Source organism: Nesoenas mayeri (genome assembly GCF_963082525.1).
Source record: "Nesoenas mayeri genome assembly, chromosome: 6".
NCBI lineage: Eukaryota > Metazoa > Chordata > Aves > Columbiformes > Columbidae > Nesoenas > Nesoenas mayeri.
The window spans coordinates 27,496,092-27,519,704 of NC_137545.1; the positions used below are offsets into that span (position 1 = coordinate 27,496,092).

General features: G+C 57.7%; 3 protein-coding genes across 4 annotated transcripts in view; all 3 read left to right on the forward strand.

Moving 5' to 3' along the window:
- The first annotated feature begins 23 nt into the window (after positions 1-23).
- CNPPD1 (cyclin Pas1/PHO80 domain containing 1) lies at positions 24-6,626 on the forward strand. 2 transcript variants are annotated; one of them, XM_080347307.1, is made up of 8 exons: positions 24-279; positions 527-629; positions 3,125-3,206; positions 3,722-3,842; positions 3,935-4,063; positions 4,232-4,293; positions 4,527-4,644; positions 5,136-6,626. In XM_080347307.1, the coding sequence occupies exons 1-8, from the start codon at positions 211-213 to the stop codon at positions 5,748-5,750; spliced, it is 1,299 nt and encodes a 432-aa protein (XP_080203433.1). In that variant the 5' UTR covers positions 24-210; the 3' UTR covers positions 5,751-6,626. The 2 variants fall into 2 exon arrangements, with proteins under 2 accessions (XP_080203433.1, XP_080203434.1); XM_080347308.1 differs by lacking the exon at positions 3,935-4,063.
- Positions 6,627-6,712: 86 nt separating this feature from the next.
- Positions 6,713-12,085, forward strand: SLC23A3 (solute carrier family 23 member 3; the record flags this gene model as incomplete). The annotated part of the gene is made up of 12 exons (XM_080347313.1): positions 6,713-7,786; positions 8,000-8,160; positions 8,651-8,745; positions 9,076-9,149; positions 9,465-9,646; positions 9,798-9,921; positions 10,259-10,406; positions 10,487-10,740; positions 10,898-11,003; positions 11,079-11,246; positions 11,449-11,544; positions 11,733-12,085. The coding sequence occupies exons 1-12, from the start codon at positions 7,679-7,681 to the stop codon at positions 12,083-12,085; spliced, it is 1,869 nt and encodes a 622-aa protein (XP_080203439.1). The 5' UTR covers positions 6,713-7,678.
- Positions 12,086-12,123: 38 nt separating this feature from the next.
- The window catches only part of NHEJ1 (non-homologous end joining factor 1), a 44,682-nt gene continuing 33,192 nt past the window's right edge, over positions 12,124-23,613 (forward strand). Inside the window, exons 1-5 of the mRNA XM_080347309.1 lie at positions 12,124-12,236; positions 14,553-14,738; positions 15,644-15,853; positions 17,890-18,028; positions 19,515-19,573. Coding sequence (XP_080203435.1) covers positions 14,553-14,738; positions 15,644-15,853; positions 17,890-18,028; positions 19,515-19,573 — 594 coding nt within the window. The 5' untranslated portion in view covers positions 12,124-12,236. The remainder of the gene's footprint in view (positions 12,237-14,552; positions 14,739-15,643; positions 15,854-17,889; positions 18,029-19,514; positions 19,574-23,613) is intronic.

Consider the following 23,613-nt stretch of genomic DNA (forward strand, 5'->3'; position numbering starts at 1 on the left):
ACGCCCCCTGCACCGGAACAGGAAGAGGAAGGCGGGCAGCGGGGCTCGGCCTGGCAGTGGTTTCTGGGCTTCGGCTCCGGTGACCAGACGCGGCCTCGGCGCTCCGGAGGACACCGGCTCCGCGCCCTTGGAACGGGCCCGGTACCCATCGGCTACCGGAGGGGACCCGGTCTCTGAGCTGGGCCGGCACCCCCGGAGGGGGCGGGCGGGATGGAGCTGGACGGGCTGCTGCTGGATGAGGAAGGAACCTTCTCCCTCAGCGGCTTCCAGGACTTCACGGTGAGTGTCCCCCGGGGCGCCCCTACTGGTGCCCGGTATCCTCGGCCCAGCCTTTGCTCAGCCCTTTGCCTCCGCAGGCCCCTGGGGCTTTGCTGCTTGGTGCTCTGACGGGCCCGTGTGGCCGTGCCCCTGGCTGAGCTCCTGAGGGCCTTCCCAGCCCCTTCGCACCCCGAGGCTGGATTGAGGTGAACAGCCCAGTGCAGGGAGTGCCTGAGGCTTTTCTCACTTTCTGTCTGTCTGCCCTCAGTTCCTGCCCAGGCACCAGCAGCTGAGCGAGAGGGTGCGGAAGCGGCTCTATTATGGCTGGGACAAAGACTGCAGCCTGGATAATCTCTCCAGCCCCGTGGCAGGTGGGTTGCTGAGTGTCCCCAGATGGGAATGCTGAGTCAAGGGGGTTGGAAGTAGCCCAGGGGCTGAGAGCAACAAGTCATCTGCTCCCTCCCCAGTGCCAAATCCCACCCCTACCCAGCCTTCCCTGCTCTGTGCAGCACAGCAGGCAGGGTGCCAGAGCCTCATGGCTCTTGCTCTCTGTTTTATTGACCTCTCTGGCCCACTGCTGCATTTTAGTCACCTTGTTGGTTGTGCAGAGGCCCTTAGGTTGTTTGTGAATTCTTTGGTGGTGAAGGCTCTGTCCCTGTCCCTGATGAGAGGTGTCTTGCACAACTTGTGCACTGCAAAGTACTTGGAAGTTCGGAGATAAGTTGCTGCTGTTTGTTTGTCTAGATCACATCCCTTTATTTCCTGTTGATTCAGTACTGCTTGGGGGAGCTGAAGGACGCAGCTGGGTGGAGGAGGAGGAGGAGTTAGTGCAGGTGATGGCAGAGAGGAGTGGTCAACGGCAAGCAGTGATTTGCTGGGTGGCCTTGGCAGCAGGATCCCATGCTCTCACAGCTTGCAGGGGGCATTGAGCAGGTTGCAAAACGTGCTTGCATTCAAACCCCTTGAGATAGTTTTTGGGAAATGGTCTGAAGTCACCAAGAGGCTCAGTGTGACGTACTTTGGTGAGGAGGGGGACGCGGGACATGGTGTGATGGGGCAGGGCCACCAGCTGCCTGGGCGCTGCTTGGAGTCACGAGTTCTGACATGGGTGGTGTGAGGGTGGCTCATTGTTGGGGCTGGTGGCACACCCGGCTGTGAGATGGGGCTGTTCCACAGGACACTGCCAGTGTTGAAAGTTCAAAGGGCACTTTCATGGAAGAATACTCTGTTGAGGGCTATTAACTATAAAGACAGCCTCGCACCTGGGAAATGCCTCTACTCCAGCAGCTGGTGCTAGGAGTGGTGCACAGAGATAAGCCTCTGCAGGCTTATCTGCCCTTACAACTGTCTTTTGCCAGCTGCTGTCAAAAAATAAGAGTTGGTGCTATGGCATCTGTCTTGGTACAGCTGGGCTGTTGCTACATGATGAGTTTATGGCACTGCTCTTCAGATGAGATAGAGGCAGTTGTGAGGAGAGTCCAGGGTAGCAGGAAGAGCTGGAAAAGATCTCTGACACTGGGGAGCATTTGTAGGAGTCAGTGTGGGGATGGCTGAGGAGAGAGGTTGAAAAGTGTATTTGTTCCTTCTGGAAAGGAAGGACCATAACAACCTTAGTGTGCCCTGCCTGTGAGATGGGGACTGTGATCAGCTGTTCTCCATGTGCTCTGGGGCAGGATATGCTCTGATGGGTTGGATTTGTAGGCTGAAGAAATAAGTTTCATGTCGGGACAGAGCCTGGGGGGGCATTGCTGGTGGCTGGCAGGGTGGCCAAGCAGAGAGCACAGCAGCAGTGCGAGAGGCTGGAAGTTGCCAAGGGGTGGCTGGAGCTGTGTCTGCCTGGCTGTGGATCCCAGCAGTGGTGTGGCTGGAAGGACCTGGGGAAGTACCACAGAGCAGTGTGTTTCTGAGCTTAGTGGTTGCTGTCAGGCAAGTAATTCCTGTGGGACAGCAGCTGTTCTCTTTGTTGCTGGAAAGACATGGAAAGGAGGTATGTGGAGATAAGAGGTTGTGTGGCGATGCTTCACCTGAGAGCTGAAAACGTGAGGCTGCTGGGACGAACTCTGCTTTTGACTCTGTCAGCCAAGGGCTCAGCAGCAAAATGGAGCTGGAGTTGCCTGTCAGATGCTTCTCGGCAAGCACTGGACTGTGGTGCTGTTTGGGATGCTCCCAGCTGATCCTGTCACACTGAGAAGTGACATGGAGCTGTTGAAGCATTTGCCAGCACCTGTGAGTCTCTGACCTTTTCAGTGCCTGAATGCTGAGGCACATCTGCAGGTGGGGCGAAGTGGGCTGAGGTGAGGAGCTGCTGTTTTACCATGTTGCTGCTTCCCTGCCCTTTTAGTGCTTTTAGGCTCCTCCTCATGTCAATACATCGTGCATCATCATCTTGGGGGCACTGGGGCTGTGATGGGGGGGAAGCCGCGTCAGTGCAGACCAGCTCTGTAGGCAGAGGAGGATGCTGGTTGGAGGGGAGCAAAGAACTGGGCAGACCTGGTATTGATATCAGGTCCTAGAAAGCCTCCAGGACTGCCTGAGGTCCTGCAGGGTGGGGGGAGGGTGTTAGCCTTTTTGTGCAGTTGACTGCAGGTAACTCCCCATGACGCAGATGTGCTAATCTGGATCTGACACTGCCACTGGGCCTTGGACACTCACGTCCTCTTCCTGCTTTGGTTTGGCTCTCCTGCCTATTTGTTTGTTCCTCTCTCATCCCTGACTTCTGATAAGGCCTGTTCTATGTTCATAGTTTAATTTAATCGTGAGAAGCTAAGTAAATATCAAGACTCAATGGGCTTGTGGAGAAAAGGGGAAGGGTGGGGCTGGACTGTGCCATATGGGGTTAAGCCCTTTTGTTGCTTTTCTCTCCTAGATATTGCTGTGGAGTTGCTGCAGAAAGTGGCTCCCAGCCCTATTCGCAGACTCCAGAAGAAATATGTGTCTCATGTATCTCGGTAAGAAGCAAAACCTGTCCCTTTGTGTCCCATGTCAGAACTGGGACCTCTGCTCTCACCTATGACTTGCTGCTGTCCCCTGGGCCAGCACTGGCTTTGCTTAGACTTGATTAGTGTCAAAGAGGAGCTGGAGGCAGGTCTAAGGCCAGCAGGCGTAGTGGCTGGCTGTGCTCTCTGGGGTGCCCAGGTCCTCTTGTTACTGGGAGTCTGTACTGCCTGGGTCTGCAGTTCACTGGGGCAGCGTGATGTGGAACAGGGCTGCTTGGTTTGGAGCTGGCTGTGCCTGGGAACATGAGCCAGGGCTTTCTGCTCTCCATCCTGCATCCTCTGTGCTCTCTCTTGCGGCTTCTCAAAACAGCTGGTGCAGAGCTGGCAAGGCTGGGACATATCTAGTTAACTATTTACTAAACTCCCCACTGCCTACATGGGGAGGGAACAGCCAAGTTGTGCTGCAGTGACTGGAATGTTTGCAGCACACAAATGACCTTTGGGTTGGCTCATGCGTTGTCTCCCAGGGAAGCCTGCATCTCACCCTGCTCCATGATGCTGGCACTAGTTTACATTGAGAGACTTCGTCACCGGAACCCTGAATATCTCCAGCAGATCTCGTCTTCGGACCTCTTCCTGATCTCCATGGTGAGCGGTGTGGGCTTGGGGGTCACTGGGTTGGAGGGAGGCCTGGAGGAGTGCAGGGGGGACTGAGATCCTGTCCTTTGTGCTGCTTTTAGATGGTTGCTAGTAAGTACCTGTATGATGAGGGTGAGGAAGAGGAGGTGTTCAATGATGAGTGGGGAGCAGCAGGGAAGGTGGATGTCCAGACCATGAACACTCTGGAGATGAACTTCCTAAGCGCCATTGTAAGTGAGGCCATCACGGTGGTCAGCTATTTCCTGGAGCAGGGGAAAGGTGGTGTTAAGGGGACTCTGGGTTTCTGTTTTTCTCCCACGTACTCCCATGAAGGAATAGAGAAGAATGTGTCCGAGTGATGGGTGGCCTCCGCTGACCTTTCGCTGCTTTTCCCTCAGGACTGGAGTCTCTACACAGACCCCCGGGAGCTGTTTGAAGTGCTGAGCTGGCTAGAAGGACGGTAGGTGTGGGGTGGGGGTGACCCTTTCATTCATCCTGCAGCTCTGGCTCTGCACCTGCTCGGGGCTGGTTCTGCTGCAGTGAAATAAGAGGTTGAGTACCTGTGAGCCATTGCCAGGCTCTGCAGCTCCGTTCCGTAGACCTTGAGCAGGGTCTTCTCCAAGCCTGCCTGGACTGAAGCTTCTTCAATGGAGAACATCCATGCCACATCCACCGTTCCCCTTTTTCCTGCAGTGTGGCAGAAAAGCAGGGCATGTGGCGTGGCTGGTTCACCTACACGGATCTGTGTGTCCTCATGGAGCAGACTGTGTGGCAGCATGTGCTGGGTCAGTTCTACCAGCAAGTGATGAAGGTAAGGGCGTGAGGTGGCAGCTGCTTGGAAGACTGTGGGGCCCAGTGTGGGTTTGGGGCCCTTTTTTCCACTGGGAGCTTCTCCTTGGTTTATTCCCTGTTGAAAAGGAAAGGTGTCAAACCAGAAGCAGCTGTTTTTGCAGCTGTGCTAGCTGAGGCACTGCAGCCTGGTGCTGGGTTAGTCTGTGCCCTGTGCTGGACCGCAGCACCACAAGCTGTGGTGTAAGGTTGTGGTGGTGGCATGGAGGGAACTGGGTGCTGGCTGGGGATTTAAACAGGAACTATTAGATTTTTATCTGGTGTATTTTGGTTTGTGGTATTTAGGCCCTGCTTTGAATGAGTTGTGTGTTAGCAGCATGGCTGCCTGCTTTCTGGCGTCCAGCCCCAGTGCTGGTGGTACCATTTGCCGTCGTGGCTGCTGGGTGGATGTGTGGCCATTCTGGGTCATGGGGAGCTACAGGGGTTCTGGGCTAACCATCAGCTTTTCTGCAGCTGGCCTGTCTCCTGGGTGTGGTGTACCTGACTGGCTTCGCTGCTGTCTTTGCCTCCGTCACCGTGGTGCACCGGTCCGTATGCATGAGGAGCGTCAGCCCCACAGCCCCCCGGCCTGTGCTGTTCCCTGAGGAGAGCAGTTGCCAGCTGGATGCCCAGCCAGCCCCTGAGCAGCCCCAGCCCGAGCTGCCTGATGTCTCCCCGGCCAGCAGCACCCACTACCTGGGGGAGAATGAGACGACCGAGGAGCCGCGTCATGGGGGTGTCATGGCGACTGCGCTCTACGTGTGGGGCAGCATGATGACGGCTCTATCGTACCCGAAGGCGCCTGATCTAGCCCTGCACAGGAGCCCATTGCAAAGCACCTTCCGGAGAGTTCCCCCTGCATGTGAGAGATCTAACCGTACCGCACCTGGCCAGCCTGGCCATTTCGGACTTGCCATGCTCCCAGCTCCTCTGGTGCTCCGCTGCCCTGCCTGCTCTGCTGGTGCAGGCCCTGTGTGGGATGCAGCCCCCAGCCGTAAGGACTGGCTGGATCCGCTGGGGCTGAGGCAGTGCTCCTTGCACACTGCCATGGATCTCAGCAGAATCAAGAGCTTCATTTTCCCCAGCTAGGAGCATGGGGTAGCAGCCTCTTTCCCCTTCCCTTCTGTTCTGGCACAACTCACTTCCTTGCACTTCTGGGATCCCCATCCCTGAGGCTGCGTGGGCCTGGAGGCTTCTGTATTACTTTCAAACCAGCATTTGTGTCTCTCCACCCAAGGCAGGGATGTCCCTTAATTTGGGGGCTACTGGGACAAGTTGGGGCAGAGCTGACTTGCTGTTGGGGTGCTGGGTTGGGAACCTACTAGCTGGAGGGTAGAAATGAGGTGCCCTTGGGCTGGGGTGCTGGGGCAAGGGGAGTGTTGTACCTCTTCCTACAGTGAGTGGGTGGCCCTTGGTGGTGCTGGGCAGAGGTGGTATGTGAGATGTAGGATGCTGGGACTGTGTGTGCAGGGTGGAGAGTGGGGCAGTGACCCCAGTGGGTGGGCAGGGTGCTCCAGGAGGAGGTGGGGTGCCTGGGCGAGGGCAGAGAAGGTTGAAGGCGTGGCGTGTGAGCAGCCTGAGCTGGTTGGCCATAGCGGCAATTTCCCTTGAGGGCTGCCAGGCCACTTCTCAGGAGGCATGAGGGTCACACCAGCAGGGGAGCCCAATGTGGCTGTGTCCCAGGGAAAGGTGGTACCCCACTGGGCTTGGAGGTGGTGAGGTGTGGTTAAGGCTGAGCTTCCTTATCCTGCTTGCATTGGGTGCTTCGAAACTGGGGTGCTCCGTGACCTCATCCCAAACTCCAGCAAACAGTGTCTGACTGCTTCTCGGGGCGGGGAGAAGGCACCTTGTCTTGCTGACCAGCCCAGCTCATTGTGCCCCTTCTTTTTACTGTGGATTTTACACCTGTTTTTCACTCTTTTGTAGATGCAAATCTCTTCCAATAAAAGTAGCTCTTGTTGTGCACCTGCCATGTCCTGCTGAGCTGTTCTGTGCTGGCAGCATGCCTAGCCAGCACGGAGCCCTGTTGATGGAGCTGCACTTGCTCTCCTCTCTGAGCAAGGGGGCAAGACAGACCCTAGTGCTGGCACGTGAGCCCAGGAGCAGCGAGGCCTGTCCTGTAGGGCTCAAGAGGAACCAGGCTCTTTGGTGACAGGGGATAGGAAAGATGTTAGGTCTGGTGCCTGGGAAAGGCAGGGAGAGGAGGTTCCCTGTCCTGGGGAATGCATGGTCTCCAGGGTTCTTTGCTGTCCAAAGTCTGTCCAGTTAATGAGTGAGCCCTGAGCAGCAAAGGCTTGGCAGGGTCATTGTTGTGGTTGCTGGCACAGCCTACTCTGCCCTGTGACAAAAACATGAGCATCTCCTGCCTCTGCTCCCTTGGGAGCCTTCCCAACCAAGTGAGCAACTCTTGTCCAGGGTGGGATTTGATGCCCTCCTTCTAGGAACACCAAGCCTCCTCCTAAGAGCATGGGGGATGTGGAAGACCCCATCAGAGACCCTCCTGCTATTGGTACAGTGCCCGCAGATGGGAATGGCAGGACTTGGCAGGGAACTGCAGCTTTTAACAGGCTCCTCAGGGTCTGATGGTGAGGAAGAGCTGGGCCAGGAGGGCATGGGGATGCTGTGCTGGGGAGGAACAAGCATGGGCAGGGCTTGCTGGAGCTGGAGGATGCTGTTGGTGGGGGTGCTCCAAACACATGAAGGAAGAGGTGTTTGTGCTGCCAACTAGTCCCTGCTCCCTGTACCACAAGATGCAAAGACTGGACCTGGGCAGCTGGCACTGGAACAGAACTGGTGTCCTGGCCATGGGTGGCTCTCACTTGGCCCTCAGGGTGACATTTGCATTCCTGGCCACAAGGGCAGGTTACTCACCAACTCAAGTTAATGGCTAACCCTGGGGCAGCTCCTGCAGAAGGTGGAAGTTCAGCTGTGCATGGGCTGTGAGGAGTCCTTGTGGGGGTGGGAGCCTGCCCACCCCCTCTGCACTGCACACCAGAACAGTGTGGGGAGATACCAGCATGAATGGGGGCCACCGCAGAGTGCCTGGTGCCAGGAGGCCCACACTGGCATCTTGTTCCCTGCAGAACATGTGCTCCTGGCTGCTCAGCTGTTGCTTGGCACTTCAGGTAAGTGGGGACCACAGTGAGAGGCCAGAGAGCGATGGGGAGAGGGCTGGGATGGATCCCCATGGGTGGCAGGGCAGAGGCTGCCTCCTGCCAGGCAAAGGGTGTGTGGGGCTCTGGCCAGGGTGTTCTGGGAGGGGAGCAGGCAGGATGGTCGGGCACTGGCAGGCACTGCCTGGGGGCTGTCCATGACCAGCTCCTCTTTTACCCCCGTAGCACCTGGCTGTGCAGGCCTCCTTGCTCTGCATCTTCCACCTCTTCCTGCTGCCCACCCTGCCTGAGGAGCCGCCCCATGTGCAGGCCACCAGCGAGCTCCTGGCACGCAGCTTCTTTGCCTGCGGCATCTCCACGGTGCTGCAGACCACCCTAGGGAGCCGGTGAGGAAGGGGGATGAAGGGGAGATGCAGCTGTCGCCAGAAGGAGGGTGATGCCATGGCAGGGCATGTGTCTGCTCCCTCCTAGGCTGGGAGAGGATGGGCTTTGCTGGAGGTGGGAAGGCACAAGGACAACTCCTTGCCCTGCATCTCTGGATGGCTGTTCCCTCCCTGCTGTTACTGCATCTTCCTCTCACTTGTCTCTCTAGCAAAACTGCTTGTGCTTTCTCCTTGCTGCCTTGCTCCAGCATCACATGGAGATCCTCCAGGTCATCCAGAGTCTGTGCTGCCCTCACTCATGTATTTTGGCAAAGCCCTTGACCTGTGCACACCTAATGTGCTGGTGCTTTGGGTGTGCTAGGGCACATTTGGGACACTGGGTGCCCTCCTGCCGCCTTGGGTTTCCCACCTCCTCCACTTCCCATCCCTCACTCCTCGAGCAGCCCTGCCCCTGCTTTGCTCCCTAATGTGCCCTTGTTGTCCCCTTCCCCAGGCTGCCACTGGTTCAAATTCCATCCTTTGAGTACCTGGTCCCTGCCATGGTGCTGAGCTCCCACCTGTCCCTTGGTGCCAGCACAGACAGAAACGGTGAGCACAGCCATGGAGCCTGCATTCCACAGAGCTTGGGCCATGCTGGTGCCAGGGGAACAGGGATGAGCAGGTGCCCAGCACATGGGGTAGGGATGAGGGGTAGCATGGAATCCTGCCTACTGGCCCCTTTAGTGATGGTGTGCAGCACCCTGCTCACCCCTGAGTGCACCTACAATGCATCTGGTCACCTCCCCAGGGTTGGGGCTTATGGGCATGCTGGCACACTGGCCCTTCTCTAGCCAGCAGCCTCTGCGCTGTGTACTCTTGGACCCAGCTCCAGGACCCCAGTGTATACCCGAACCACATCCCTCCGAAATTCCCCTCCAGGCACGGCTGCGGCCAGCGCCTGCCCTGCACCACACTGCACCGCTGCAGGGAGCCGGGCTGCCTCACTGCAAGAGGTGGGTGCTCCTGTGCTGGGCTGGGGCTCCCCATCCTCCTGCTCCACCAACACCCCAGTTGCTACCTGGGTCCCTACACCCCCCAGCCTCTCTTCTGGCCCTCCTGGGGATTGCCATGAGTATGGGAGACACAAGGGGGTGCACAAAGGCTATGGGCATTGTGGTGCATGTGGGTGCATGTCTTCTCCCTGACTTGGGGTGAGCAGGGGAACAAGTGACGCTACTGAGGCAGTGGCTGGGTTGTGGTTGAGGGGGAAGGTGTTGGGCTGCTCACTGTATATCCTGCCCCATGGGTCCTGTCCTTTTCTCCTACAGGTCTCTGGAGCCGTGCTGGTCTCTGGGCTGGTTCAGCTGCTGCTGGGAGTGTTGGGTGTGTGCGGGTGGGCAGCGCGGCGCTGCGGGCCCATGGTCCTGGCCCCCAGCCTCTCCATTATCGGGCTGTCTGCATACAAGGAGGCCGCTTTCTTCTGCTCCACTAACTGGGGGGTAGCACTGCTGTACGTGAGCCTGGGGGCCATGCTGGTGTGCAGATCCCAGGGCTTTACTTAGTTATGGGGAGAGGAATGAGAGGCATTCCTGCTGTGCATGGCATGCCTATGGAGCCCCATTTCTGTGATGCTGTGTGGTGACCTGTGCTCCCTCTCCTAGGCTCATGCTCCTTGCTGTCATCTTCTCCCAGCACCTGGGATCCTGCCGCCTGCCTTTCTGTGCCTGGCCTCAGGCTCGGGGTGGCCCCACGGAGCCATCCATCCCCACCCCACGCACGTTCTCGGTACTGTAGTGTGTCTGCTTCTGCTCCCTTCACTGTGCCCAGGCTTCTTTCTGAGCCTGGATCTTTGTTGTGGGATTAGGGGGGACCTGGGTGCTGGGAGCAGAGGCAGGGGTGAAAAGTCCTGGTGTGGCTCCCAGAGCCTGGGTGCTGCTGGGGGGAGTGTAGGGGACCTGTACTCAAGTGTATTGGAGCAGCAGAGCCTGGGATGCTCCTGCAGGGGCAAGGGGAGTTGTGGCATGGCTCCTTGGGAAAGGTGACAGGACAATGACCTGTTGTTTGAGGCAGAGCAGTCAGGGGAGGAAGGTCCCCTGTTGAGATTCCCCTTGCTGCCTTGCAGGTACTGCTCCCATTTGCTGGTGTCTGCATTGTCTGTGCCATCCTCAGCCACCTCCATGTCCCATGGGAATCACTGGACCCAGCCACAGCACAGCTGTCCTGGGCCAACAGCACCTCCTATGCCCCTTGGCTTCGCATCCCCTACGCAGGTGGGGATCAGCAGGGCTAGGTGCAGCCATCCATCCTCAACCAGGGCCCCATCACTCGTACCCTCTCTTTTCCACTGCAGGTGAGTGGGGCTGGCCTTTGCTCACCACCCGGGCGCTGGCAGCAGGCATTGCCATGGCCATCAGTTGCAGCATGAACTCAGTGGGCTGCTATGTCCTGTGTGGGAAGCTGCTGAGAGCCCCTCGGCTGCCCCCCCATGCCTGCAACCGAGGGCTCTGCATGGAGGGGCTGGGCAGCCTCCTAGCAGGGCTGCTGGGCACCCCAGGGGGCACGGCTGCCAGCATCGCCAACGCCTGCGCAGCCGGCCTCACGCAGGTACGCGCGGGTTGGGAGAGGAAGGTTGGCAATGGAGCAGGGGGTGCAGGGGACCTGTAGTACCCAGGCTGTCACTGAGCCAGTGCTGGGAAAGGCAGGTCTGTATGGCACTATGGTGGGTGACAGTTCCTCACTTCCCCATCCTCCTTTCTACCAGGCTGGCTCTCGCCACTCAGTGCAAGTAAGTGCGCTGGCGTGCGTAGTGCTGGGCATGTCCCCGAGGCTGGCAGGGCTCTTCACCCGCATCCCACTGGCAGTTCATGGTGGGTGCCCTGCCCTTCCCCTGCACTGCGGTGCCTGCAACCTGCCTGGCACTGCCTGACTCTTGTCCCTTGCAGGAGGGGTGCTGTGCATCACCTATGCTGTGGCTGTGGGCACAGGGATCTCCTACTTCCAGTACGCGGACATCGACTCAGGGAGGAACATCTTCATCGTTGGCTTCACCATGTTCATGGCTCTGCTGGTGCCGCGGTGGCTCAGCACAGCTCCGGCTCACCTGGTCACAGGTAGTAGGGACATTCCCCAGGCAAGGCAAATCCTCAGGCCCCATGGCATGGTGACCACGCATCTCTGATGTCCTGGGAGGTTGAGGCAGCTCACAGCAGCAGGCAGCTCTCTCTCCAAGCCCCGGATCTGCTGTGGCGGCTCCTGTCCCTTCCCAGTTGTAGGGCTGGGATGTCCTGAATGATTCTGGCACTGTCCCTGCAGGTTGGGTGCCCCTGGACCTCCTCTTCCTCTCCCTGCTCATGGTGCCTGTCTTCTTAACTGGCTTCTTGTCATTTTTCATGGAGAACACAGTCTCAGGTGAGGGGCTGCTCCAGGTGCTCTTTGTGACCCCATGTTCTGAGGGCTGGATCTGGCCATGGGACTGTCCCTGAGCCACTGGCTTTACCTCCAGGCAGCTCTGCTGGGGGTCCTGAGGCTGGTGTGGGGCAGGAGGGTGCAGGTGGAGGAAGGTGCTCCCATCTCACTGCCCACCACCCTGCCTGCAGGAACCCTGGAGGAACGAGGGCTGTTCTCTGAGCTGGTGCTATGGAAAGCTGGGAGAGGTGATGGCCACTCCCATGGAGAGAGGGGTGCAAGCAGCCAGGCGTATGGGCTCCCCACCAGCCTGAGGCAGATGCTGCCATCCTCCTGCAAAGCCTTTCCCTGCTGCTTCCTCTGCCCGAGGAGTGAGGAAGAGAAGGAGGAGGAAGAAGAGGAGGAGGGCAGCCATGCCCCTGAGGAGGGGACTGTTGCCCCAGGGGAAGGGACACACCTGCTCCCCAGACTGGGCTCAGGGGAGCCACAGCCACCTGGGAGGCCGACTGAGATGGAGATGACCTCCTGGCACACTGTGGCCTGACCCCATGGCACAGTAATACCTCAAGGAGGACTAGGGCTGTGCCCCCAAGGCAGCTCGGACCCACTTTTGCTCCTTGTTTCTGAAGCCCACATGGACTGGAAGGATCTGTGCTTCCACACTCCCAGCATGAACCTCATTTCCCTGCTTGGGGGTAAGCTATAAAAACCTTCAACCAACTTTGCTCTTTCCCGGGTTTCCTTTCCAACCAGGATGTGCCAGGGAGCTGCCAGCCTACCCTCCCCTGGTGCCCTGAGGACTGTGACTGCCAAGGGCATAGCCACCTGAAGCCACTGCAGCTGGGGCTGTGGGTGCCCCTGTAGACCACCAGCACACTGGGGATGCAGCTGGGGCCCAGTGCTTTGCCCAGCCTCAAAAGGCTGATGCTCAGGCTTCTGCTCACCTGCTGGCACCATGTCCTGGAAGGGCTGGCTCTCCCCCTCCCCATGGCCATATCCTGACTGTGTCCATGCCTACTTCAGGGGTGGGGTGATCCCAGGACTGTTCACTGCTCAGCTGTCCCCCAGGTATTGCTGTTAAACAATTCAGCAGCAGATTTCTCTGGGGAAAACAAACAAACATCGTCTTTGACCGCTGTGCTTAAGGTCACTGCCTGGGCTAGTTTCCTGCTGCCGGCTGGTTATGCTGCCTGCAGCAGAGTCTGCACCAGCCCTGCTCACTGCTCCAGCATTTACAGCAGGTCAGAGTCTGCAGGCAGGGCTGGGTGCTCCCAGTGTTGCGTCCACCGGTCTGAACTGGCTGCCTGCGCCCGAAGTCCAAGTGGGTCCCACATCCCAAATACTTCTGCACGCTAATCTGGCCATGCAACCTAATCTGTCCTGCACACTGTCTGGGTCTTGCACCCGAAGTCCCTGCCTGCTCCCCCTCCCCTGGCACCCACTCCGGATGCACTGCCCCCGGCCCCGCCCCGGGGGGCGGCTGCAGCCTGCACGGCCGGGAGAGCAGTGAGTGAGTGGGGAGTGCAGACAGGGTGCCAGTGGGGCTCAGAGGCAGTGCATGGGTGCGAGAGGGGTAAGTTCATGGGTGCAGGGTGGATGGCCTCAGTGCATGGGGCGCAGGTGAGGGATCACAGTCAGCACGTGGGGGCTGGGAGGGCTCATTGCCCAGGGCAAGGATGGGGCTGTGCTCGGTTTGGAGGAGGCTGGGAGCTGGGCAGTGCCCGTGGCCTCTGCCAGACTGACGCTGCCCTACTCTGTGTTTTGTGAGCCCACGCCCAGGCATGGGGGGCACAGGAACCTGCAGCCCCAGCTATGCAAGGCTTGCTGGGGTGCATCAACTGGGTCCCAGCACAAGCCTGAGAGAGCAGCACTTGCAGCTGCCTGCCCTGTGCCATGCCTGTGCGGACAACCTGTGGCTTGCCGAGGCAGGAGGATAAACCCAGGGGCAAGGGACAGGAGCCCCTGCCTGCTGCTGCCTCTTCAGGCTGTACCGTGCCTGCAACCTGAGGGCTGTCCCCAGCTGGGCACTTGTACCAGGACATTCCGTAACAAGAGCAAGCACAAAACAACGTCTTAAGACATTTCAGTCCTGATGGCTTTGCACAGCGTCTTGGCAATGACACTTCCTGTGACAACAGAGGATGCCAGAGAGGGACGCATCAGCTTGGGTCTCCATCCATGTCAGCAAGTAAGGGAGCAGGAGCAGTTTCTTCCTGGGCCCTGAGGAAGCGAGAGCCGAGGCAGTTTCCCTGCACTGGTGACCCATGGCGTGCGGTGCTGTGCATCCCGGCATGCCCGGGCCCCTCGCACGCCGCGGAAGTGAGCAGCATGCTGGGAGCCGTAGTCTGGCCTTCGCCTCCGGCCGGCATCGCTCAGCTCCGCACAGCCTCTGGCCTGCCTGCTCCTCTTGTCCTTGGGTAACTCCACGGCTCCGCAGAGCCCCAGCCCTGCAGGGACGCCACGTCCCCGAGTGTTTCGGCAGGCACAGAGCCTGTCATGGGGAGGAGCGGGAAGCAGCATGGGCTGCTGCTGGCACTCTGCTGGTTTCAGCGCAGGGAGGGGACGGTGTGTGGCTCACAGGGAGCACAGGGACTGGTTATCCATGCAGGAGGGGCGCTGCAGTATCCTGCTGTCCATTCTGGTGCAAGCAGGGCAGCTTAAATGTTAATTTGGAGGTCTTGCCATATTAATGGCAGCAACCCTGAGATAATACTGGGGACGCAGCAGCTCCATTGCCATGTGTCTGCTGGTGCATTTGGCATCCTTATTGTGGGCTGGGGTAGGAACTACCCTCCACAGAACTCCCCAAAATGCCCACCCCAGCAGAGCTGCGTGCATGCGCGGGGGTTTGTGTGACCAGAGCTGCCCGAGCATCCTCACCTCCGAGCTACGGGGTGGGGGCTGGCATCATGGCAGGGCACGCAGGTACCAAGGGTCCCTGTGAGGCCACCGCAGGGACTGGGCTCTTCCTGGGTGGGGTGTGAGGCAGAGACCTGATTGCTCTCTTGCAGATGGAGGGCTCTGAAGAGCTGGAGAGCAGCCTCCTGACACAGCCCTGGGCTTCTGTTTGCTTTGGCGAGTCTGCTTTTCTTGCCAAAGCGTGCTTCAGCGATACCGGCTACGTCCTGCTGATCTCTGACCTCAGCAGTGTCTGGTATGAAAGTGCAGACGCTGTGACTGTGGGACAAAGGTCCAAGGTGAGCATCTGGAAAGTCTAGGGACCTGCTTTTTTCCTCACAGCAGCTGATGTCCCAGCATAAACTGCTTGCTGAAACAATGGATGTTCTATCTGACAGGGCTGGGGTGCAAACACCTGGCCTGGGAAGTCCCTGTCTGGCTGAGCACAAGCTCTGTCACCCTGGTTGGAGACTGGGCCAGGCTAGGTGTTTGCTGCCCCAGACAGGGCAACCAGGTGTTCACTGTGGCTGCAGGCTGAGGCTGGCATGCTCATTTCACTTAGGGGCTGGATGTGCAGCTGGTTTTCCCAGGACCAGTGTCCTAAGGAGGAGTTTGAAACAGTGCTGCCTTCCCACCAGTGATGGAGAGAGTCCTGTTCTCATTCATAGCAAGGAACAGACTCCCATGGGGTATCCTGTCAACATGGTCCGCAAAACACATGGTCCGTAACTCATCCTATTACCCAAGCCCTTGTGTCCAGGCCCCAACGTGCCAACCCTGTCTGCCATGTCCACCTGTCACAGAGTGGCTGTGCTGAGCAGCTGGTGGCAGGAGGGGGGACATGCAGTGGCAGCCATCGCCCAGCTCAGGCAGGTTAGCTGAGCTGTGGCAGCTCTCAGACAGCTCTTAACACTTGTGGTGGCATGTAGGGCAGATGTGCTAGTGGAGACCATTGCACCCTGCCTACCACCTGGACCCGCTGTGGGCTGGCAGGACAGGAGAGCCTTCCTAGCTTGTCTGGCCTGGGAGAACCCTAGAGAAAGTCCTGTCATGGGGCTGGAAGCCGAGGCCTAGGTGTGGCTTTTTGCAGTGCTCGGACACACAGAAGTAGTTTGGCTTTTTTCTGTGCTGCAGTTTCTGCTGCTTTTTCTCACTGCTGAGCTCCCTGGGGCATTGCTGTACCCCTAACCTTGTCTTTCCCTAGGAGCTGAACAAGCGGCTGACCGTCCATGTGTCCTCCTTCCTGCACCGCTTGCGCAACTTGATGTGCCCCTTGCTGACAGGGCAGCCGGATGCTGCCACCTCCTTCTCCTGCCACCGTGCTGCCAGCGGGCTCAGCCTGCATGTGAAGAGCGAGCTCTCGGGACTGCCATTCTACTGGGACTTCCACTGCTGCCTTGCTCCTGTGGAGATGGTGAGCAAAGCCGCGGCGAGTTTGGGGAGGGAGACGGCCGAAATTAAGGACTGTCTTCTCATTGTTTGGAGGCTTTGGGGTGGTCTTGTGCTGTGCTGGTGGCTGTAGGGTGCCTGGCTCTGCCTGCTGCTCCTCACAACGTTCACTATCCCTGTTTCTTCCCGTTGAGGTTTTGGCACCCTGGTTTGAGCCTTGCAGTGAGGCAGAGACCGCCCAGCTCTGCTGCTACCAGGGCGGGAGGGAGATGTCCAGTTTGGGATAATGCCCTGCCAGCACCCGCATAGCAGAACGGTGCTGTTCTCCTTTGGTGCATGCCGTGAAGAGCACAGAGCAGCAGGTACCCCCAGAGAACCTGTGGGTGATCTGTCACGATGGAGGGAACTAGAGCGGGGTCTCCCGGCTTTTAAGGGATTGCTTTTATGGCAGGGCTGCCTAACATTTTGGGTTTCAGGAAGCAGTCCCTGTCGCAAACTCAGCACCCAGCGGCAGCACCTCCACCAGACGCGCTGCAGCCGGGGTGGGCTCTGCAGGGCCGGGGCTGCCCGGCCGGCCCCCCTGTCCCCGGCACCCTGGGGCCCTGCAGCCCGGCGCGCACAAGAGGGCGCCCGGCACCCGCTAACGACCTCGGCGGCGGCTCTGGCCCCGGGCCTGCGGCTCCGCTCCGGCGGGCGGCAGCGAGAGGCATTGCCCTAAAGCCCCGACACAGCCCTCCTGCCGGGTCCTGCTGGGGGGCACGTCCCTTTGCCCCCACCATGGCTGTGCTTGGGCATCACAGGGAGGAGAGCGGGGCTCCCCAGCTGCTATGGGGGTGTCTGTCCCTGCTTGCGAAATTGTATTGGGGAAGAAATAAACTCGGGGTCGTGGCTTGGCTCACCCTAGTGACTTGTCCCTCCCTGAGCAAGAAGCAGAGAGGCTGAGCTGAGAAGTTGCAAAGCCCAAGCTCTCCCTTTGTCACGTACTGTCTGCAAGGCACCCACAAGGTGGGGAGCAGTTGGGGTGTTGAGTGTGGCTGGTGTGGATGTGGGAATGGGGCAGCTCTACCCTGCTAAGCCCTACTCAGCAGCCAGCCAGGGGCTAGATGCAGGCACGGAGTCACCTGGCAAAGTTTTGCTTGCCCCGTCCCAGCTCTGCAGTGGATGGTGTCCCTGAGCACCTGGTCAGCTGATGATCATCACCTCTGTGACTTGTGCCTGTGGATGAGCAGAGCACAGAACCCACCGTGGGCTTGCCGCAGGAGCAAGAAGGCTTCATGAGTGATGCTGAGTTTGCTGCCCTCTCACCTGTGGGCTCAGCCTGGCCACAAAGACAAGGGGTGTGCCGGGGTGGGGGCATCCCAAATGGCCTCCCAGGGGCTGCGGGAGGTGGTTGGCAGGAGGCTGCTACCTGCACTTGGTGGGCCAGGGCAGCCCAGCCTGGCTCTGGAGCAGGGGACATGCCCAGGACTCTGCGTGGGGCTTGCACAGCTGTGAGCTAAGAGTGGGCTGCAATGGGGACCTGCAGCCTGCACGAGTCCTGCACACAGGGAGCCATGCTGCTTTTGCTCTCACTTCCCTGGGAAAGTGTCTCCCTTTCCTCAGGCTGCAGTTTGACACCTCAGGTCCTTCTGTTGTTTCACCCATTTGTGGCTGTTCCCTGTGTAGGAAGATGCCTTGGGTTGTGCAGAGCCATGGAGAAGGTCTGGGTGGCATGTTGCAGTCTCTTGGCCTCCTGCTGCACCCCAAATGGCGGGTGGAACATTGCCCACCCTTCCACCATGTCCCCATCTGGCTCTCCCACCCAAACTCTCCCCTACTGTGGCCCCTAGATGTGAAAAGATGGGGCTGGAATGGAAGAACATGTCCCACAGCATCCTGCCTCCCTTCTCCCAGCTCATGTCTTTTGACCACTTTTCACTGGATTTGGGTGAGATGTGGGGTACCTAGGGGAGCCCTGTGTGACCTGGGGTGCAGCTCTTGCTGGTACCCCTGCTTTGACTGTTCCATGGACAGCTATGTGCATCCCTGGGCCTTCCCTAGAGCATCCCTCCTCCCTCCTAGGTGTCCCGTCACCTCGTGCGACCCCTGATTCAGATGAGCCTGGCGCTGCAGTACCAGGTGCAAGAGCTGACCTCCCTGCTGCTCCAGAAGGATGCTGAGATCGAAGACTACAGGGAGAGTGGGGCTGCTCTCAGCAGAGGTGAGGAGGGATGCCCAGAGCCAAGAGAGGAGCAAGTAGAGAATGAGTTTCCTCTGTAGCGTGGGGCTGGCATGCTCTGCTCCCTCTGGCTATTACCCAGCCAGGCTTGTGTTTCATGTTCAGCCACGCCAGCAGCAAGACGGTAGCCAGAAGGCTGGGGAGCAGCCCCTGGGGAGAGATGGGGAGGAATGGTTCTTGACCGGTAGCCGGAGGAGTTGGGGAGTTGCCAAGGGGCTATCCGCTTTGCTGAGAGCACCTGGCTGCTCCCCAGGAGCCGGCAGGGATGCCAGTGAGGGCCAGTCCTGGAGTGGTGTCAGGCTCCCTTCCTGCCCGCAGCTGCTCACGGAGCACTTGGAGAGCAACCAGGGCCTCCTGGCTCTCCCTGCCACGGGAAGCACAGCCGTGCACGTAGGAACCCTGCAGTGGCCAGTCCACCTTGCCATCAGGGGGCATGGCTGGGACGAAGCCCCCTTGGGCAGGACATGAGTCAGGATCAGCCTGGAGGAGCCACCCAGGGGGTGGTTGTCCTCTGTTCATGAAGGCTGGCTGTTCTTTGGGTTGTCCCTTGCCTGCTGCCAGAGGTGATACTTGCCCTTCCATGGGAACCTTGCCCCCTCACCCCAGGGATGTGGGGTCCGATGGGAGCCAACCTTGGATTTGCAGTATCATAATCAGGAAGATGATGTGGTCCAGACCCTGTCCCACGGCAGATACCCCACTCCAGGAGCCTGGATCTGCCCTGCAGCTGCACTAGAACTGTGCGAGTTGCATGCTCTCCTCTCCTGCTGTGTTCCAGCTCTGCAGGGCTCAGAGCAGCCAGGACAACCCAGTTTGGGTCCATGGGCTGATGCTGGTGGGCAGGTGGCCTTTCTTGTCCCTTGCATGGGTAGGAAGCTGGGAGGAAGCTTTGCAGCAGCTCTGCTGAGCAAAGATAGCCAGGGGCTGCTCCAGACAACATTTTAGCAATGATGGGGAAAAATTAGTGCTTTAAAGGAGGAAGCAGAGAAGAATGAGTGATGACAGGAGTTTGTCCCTGTCTTGCAAGAGGAGGACATAGGCTGGCTCACCTCTCCAGAAAAGCAACTGGAGACAAGCAGTCCCCTGTCCCATGGCTGTGCGGTGCTCAGACCCAGGGAGCTTTTTCAAGCTGGGAATGGTGCTGACCATGTCCTGCTACTGCTCCCTGCTCCTGTGTGTGGGAGGGTGCTGGGACAAGTGTGGATGGGCTCTGGGCTCTGCTCCCTGACTGCTGTGTGCATCAACAGGCTCAATCTTATTTCTTCACTTCCCTGCAGTCCTTGCACCTTCTGCTAACTGGGTGAGGTGCCCCTAGCCCAGGCGGCCTGCTGACCTCTCCTTCAGGCTCTGGGTTGGGTATGCTGGAGCAGTTCCCTTGCAGTCCCCTCACCCCATGGGCAGGGGAAGGGGAAGCTGGGGTGGGAGGTCTGGCCTGATCTGCCCAGGCTGACCCTGATCTCCCTTGCAGACCGTCTGCAGACAAAACCCTTCCAGGAGGAGACATTTCAGCAGAACTTCATGGCTGAGGTAAGAAGTGCTGCAAGTCCTCCCTCTTTCAGCACAGGGGTAGTAGGAAGCTGGAGCTAGCAGCCCCAATGTGAGCTGTGCCTGGCTGGACTTGCCTGAAGAGGGGTAGTTAATGCCCACTGGCTCTCCCACAGCCCTCCTTGCATCCTTGCACCTGGTCTGCAGGGTGAGCAGAGCGGGGGGCACGCCTGGTATGGCTGCATCGGGACATTTGCACTGTGTTTTGTCACCCTCTCACCACTGCTGGCAGTTGCCAGGGATGGGAACTGGGCTGGCTGCTCTGTGGGAGATGCCATCACTGGGGCATCCTCACCTGCCTCCCGCACTTGCCGCGGACCTGACACACTGATGCTGATGGCAGGTAGGGAGCAGGTGAATGAGGAGAAGCCATCTGCTCCATTTCATTCAACTGCTGCCTTTAGGGGTGGTTTTGCAGTGGTATATTGCGGGGACAAGTGCCTTTCAGCCTATTATCTGTGCTGTGCCCACCGATCTCCCTTTGGCAGGCTCAGCTCTGAAATCAGACACATGCTTTGGAGAAACCAAGGCTGGAAGGAGAAAGTCTTTCCTCTGATCCTTTTTCATTACTGGAAATAATCACAGAAGCACTAAAATGATTCAAACCAATGTGGCAAGATCAGAAACTATTGATGCCAATTGAGGCAAAAAGACTCAGGATGTGTCTGAGTGTTCCTGTGCTCATTGTGAAGGTGCAGGAGTGGGGGGCAGTGGTGTCTGCTGGGGACCAGAGTGTCAGCCAGGGTGTCCATGGTGTCACATGGGCTTTGGGAGGACATCGCTTTGTGAGATACAGGCTGATGCTCTTGCACGGCCAGTAACAAACCATCTGCAGAGTTTCTAAAAATTAGAGATGATCTATCTTTTATGAGAGAAGCATTGCATCCAGCACAGGCAACTTTTGTTTCCCGACAGTTATGATGGATAGAGATGAATTCACTGCTGGACTGCATCTTGGAGGTTTCCTAGGCACCAATGATCATGACCAGATTACATTCACCCTGGGCAAAGAAAGGACATTCCTAACCAGTAATTTATATCCTTCATGCTTTGAAAGGGCTAATTTCCCAAAGCAGGGGGAAAATTATGAGTGAAATCAACTTGAAGGAAACATTTAGATAGAAAAATGTGAATGAAAATGGTCAGCTCTTTCAGAAGAATTTCAGAAGCCACAAAAAGCCACAATTCCACAATCAAGAAAGAGGGCAGTGCTGGCCGAGAGCCTGTTCTGGTTCAGCAGCAAAGTGAAGGCAGCAATTAGAAATAAAAGAGCAGTTTATAACAAATGGGAGAGAGGGAGTAGATAGCAATCAATATAAATTTGAAATTATGAAGTGTAGAAAATGGATAACAGAAGCTAAAGACATCAGGGAAAAATCATGGAGGAGGACAGAAGGAAAGGCTTTTATTTAGTGCAGTAGGAGAAAACCCCAAGCTCCTAGCAAAGGGATAAGCTTATTAGTAGACAGAGGTGGTAAAATGATTGATACTGGAGCAGACATGGCAGAAGCTGTTGGTAAATATTTTGGTGCTGTTGCTGGAAGGATGCAGGCGGATGTACCAGGATTGGGGGATGATAGTGTGTCTTTGTCCAAGGGATGACTGAACATCATCTTCTAAAGATGAATGTCAGGCTTGAAACTCAGTGTTCTCTGAGAGCTGGTAGGGTGCGGGGCATGCAGGAAGGTGCTTGGTGTGCAGCATCAAGCAACACCACGCAAAAGGAGCGGATGGGGAGCTCATCTGGCAGAGACTGAAAGATGGGAGGGCAGCTGTGCTGTATGTCCCGAGAAGGGCCCAGGAGCAGTGTTTTGGAGCCAGAGCACTAGACGGGAAATGGGAGGGTTTGGGTGATGCTCACCCTCTGCATCCCCCGGCAGCCAGGTCTGTGCATCAGCTGCAGGGAAGAGGCTGGTGGAGGGATGCAGCTGTGTGTTCAGTCTGCCGGAGGGGATCTGTTCTCTCTGCATTCATCCCGTTGCTTTATAAACCTGCTGATGATGCTTTTGGCCTGTGTACCATCCTGCGGCAATAAGCTGTGATATGCAAGCAGCTGCTGCCTTTGGTTTGAACGTGGCACCCTGTTGTTCCTCCTGATGCTTCCTAGGTCTTGTGTTAGTGAGGAACACCAAACATGGCTTTGCAGCTCTTCACCACCGAATCCGGCTGTTCACCCTCATCTCCTCTCTTTTCCTGCAGCAGAAGGGTGGGCTGGATTATCTCGTTGTCTCTGGGCAGGTATTTTGGAGCCCTCAGGTAACTTTGTACTCCATTTGCCATCTCCAAAAAGCAGCAGCATGCGGGGCTGAGGTCCCTCAGGAGCATGCTGCAGGGGTCTGGGAAGGATGGGACCGACTCTTCTGTCTAGATTTTCAAAAAGATGCCAGACAATCAGTGTAGAGTCACAGGAATGAATTGAGGACTGGGGAGAGAGCCCAGCATTGAGAGGCTTGGAAGGGGAGAGCTCTGTCTAACTTATTAGGGAGAAAATCGAGATGCGCCTTGATTACAGTGCATGAGGGTCTTTACAAGGAGAAAATGCTGGTTAGTGAAGGCCTCTCTTTAATCTCGCGGAGAGCAGCAGAACACAAGCCAGGGAGCAGAAGCTGGAGCCAGGCAATTTGAAGCTAGGACAGAGGCACTTGGGTTTGCTCCTGTGGGCGATTAGTGATTGGGGCATGTTCCCAAGGGCAGTAGTTGATTCTCCATCTCTTGATGTCTTCAAAAGTGGGCTGGGAGCCCTCCTGGAAGAAAACCAAGTCTCTGGGCTCAGTCTAGGGATGTGAGTGGTTGAATGTCAGTAGACAGGAGGTCAGGAGGAGAGATCTGAGGGTCCTTCCAGCCTCTCCTTCTGTGAAATGGTGCTTCACGTTGTGGATGTTTGATAGCTGGTAGGAAAGGGGCTGTGATGGTGTGGCATGGGGCTGACGGGATGTGTGAAAACACTTCATAGCTTTGCTCACATCCGAAAACTTTGCCATATTCCCCACTGAGAGGGAAGAAGAACCTGACAGTCCCCCAGGGCAAATCTGCACGGGGATGCTCTCTCCTTGGCTTAAAAGTGTCCTTTCCCTGGGCTTGCATGCACTCAGATGTCCATGGCGTTCTAACTAATTGTGGGGAGTTTTCCAGCAAAGTCCTGGGAATATTTATCTAGGAAACAACGCTTTCACACACATGGTTTTTTGGCAAGGGTTCACTGCTGAGCAGCTGCCTGGGCTTAAGCAGAGCTGGAGGGAGAGCAGCATCCATGCATGAGCCAAGGCAAAGCCGGCACCTTTCATTGGCAGTCCCCAGGGTTTGCGCCATGAAGGGAAAGAGCAGGCAGACAGAGAGTGCTCAGCACCCTGGGGCTACCCTAACACCCTTCCCAGCAGCCTAGCACCTAGTGGCTTGGGGTTATTTCATCCCTGGGTGTCCCTGTGAGTTACAGCGATTACCCTGCGGGGCAGTGTGGGGTGCCCATTCATGGGTTTTGAGAGCTTTGCCCCATCCTGGATACAGTCGGCATTTCATGATACAGCTTCTGCCAGAGCCCGTTGTCCTCCTCCCCAAGGAGAGCGGAGGCAGGGGCACTATGCAGAGCCATGCCCTTCGCCTTGAGGGGAGGGCAGGGACAGGTATGCTAGGGACAAACTAAACGATAGCATCAGTACAAATATAGCTCCACGCCTCAGGATGCTTCACCCTGCGTATTTTTATCTGCTGCGGCTGACGTGCGGAGGTGGCTGCTCCGCACCTCCGCAAGCCCAGCGCGGGACCTCGGCAAACAGGACGCAGAGGGTTCACGGCTCGACCCTGGGGCCAGCGAGGAGGAGGAGGATGTGCCATCAAAACAAGCAACGCCAGAGAGGAAGATAAACAAACAGGCGGCTTCCAGCACAGCCCTGGCTGAGGGTGAGCAGGAGCCTTGGGGCTGGGGCTGGCGGTGATGCCGATGGCAGTGCCGGCTGACGTCAGGGGGCCTGGGGGTCAGTGTCCCTCTTATTGTTCCCTACCAGGACTGGGACGGGGGCCAAGCG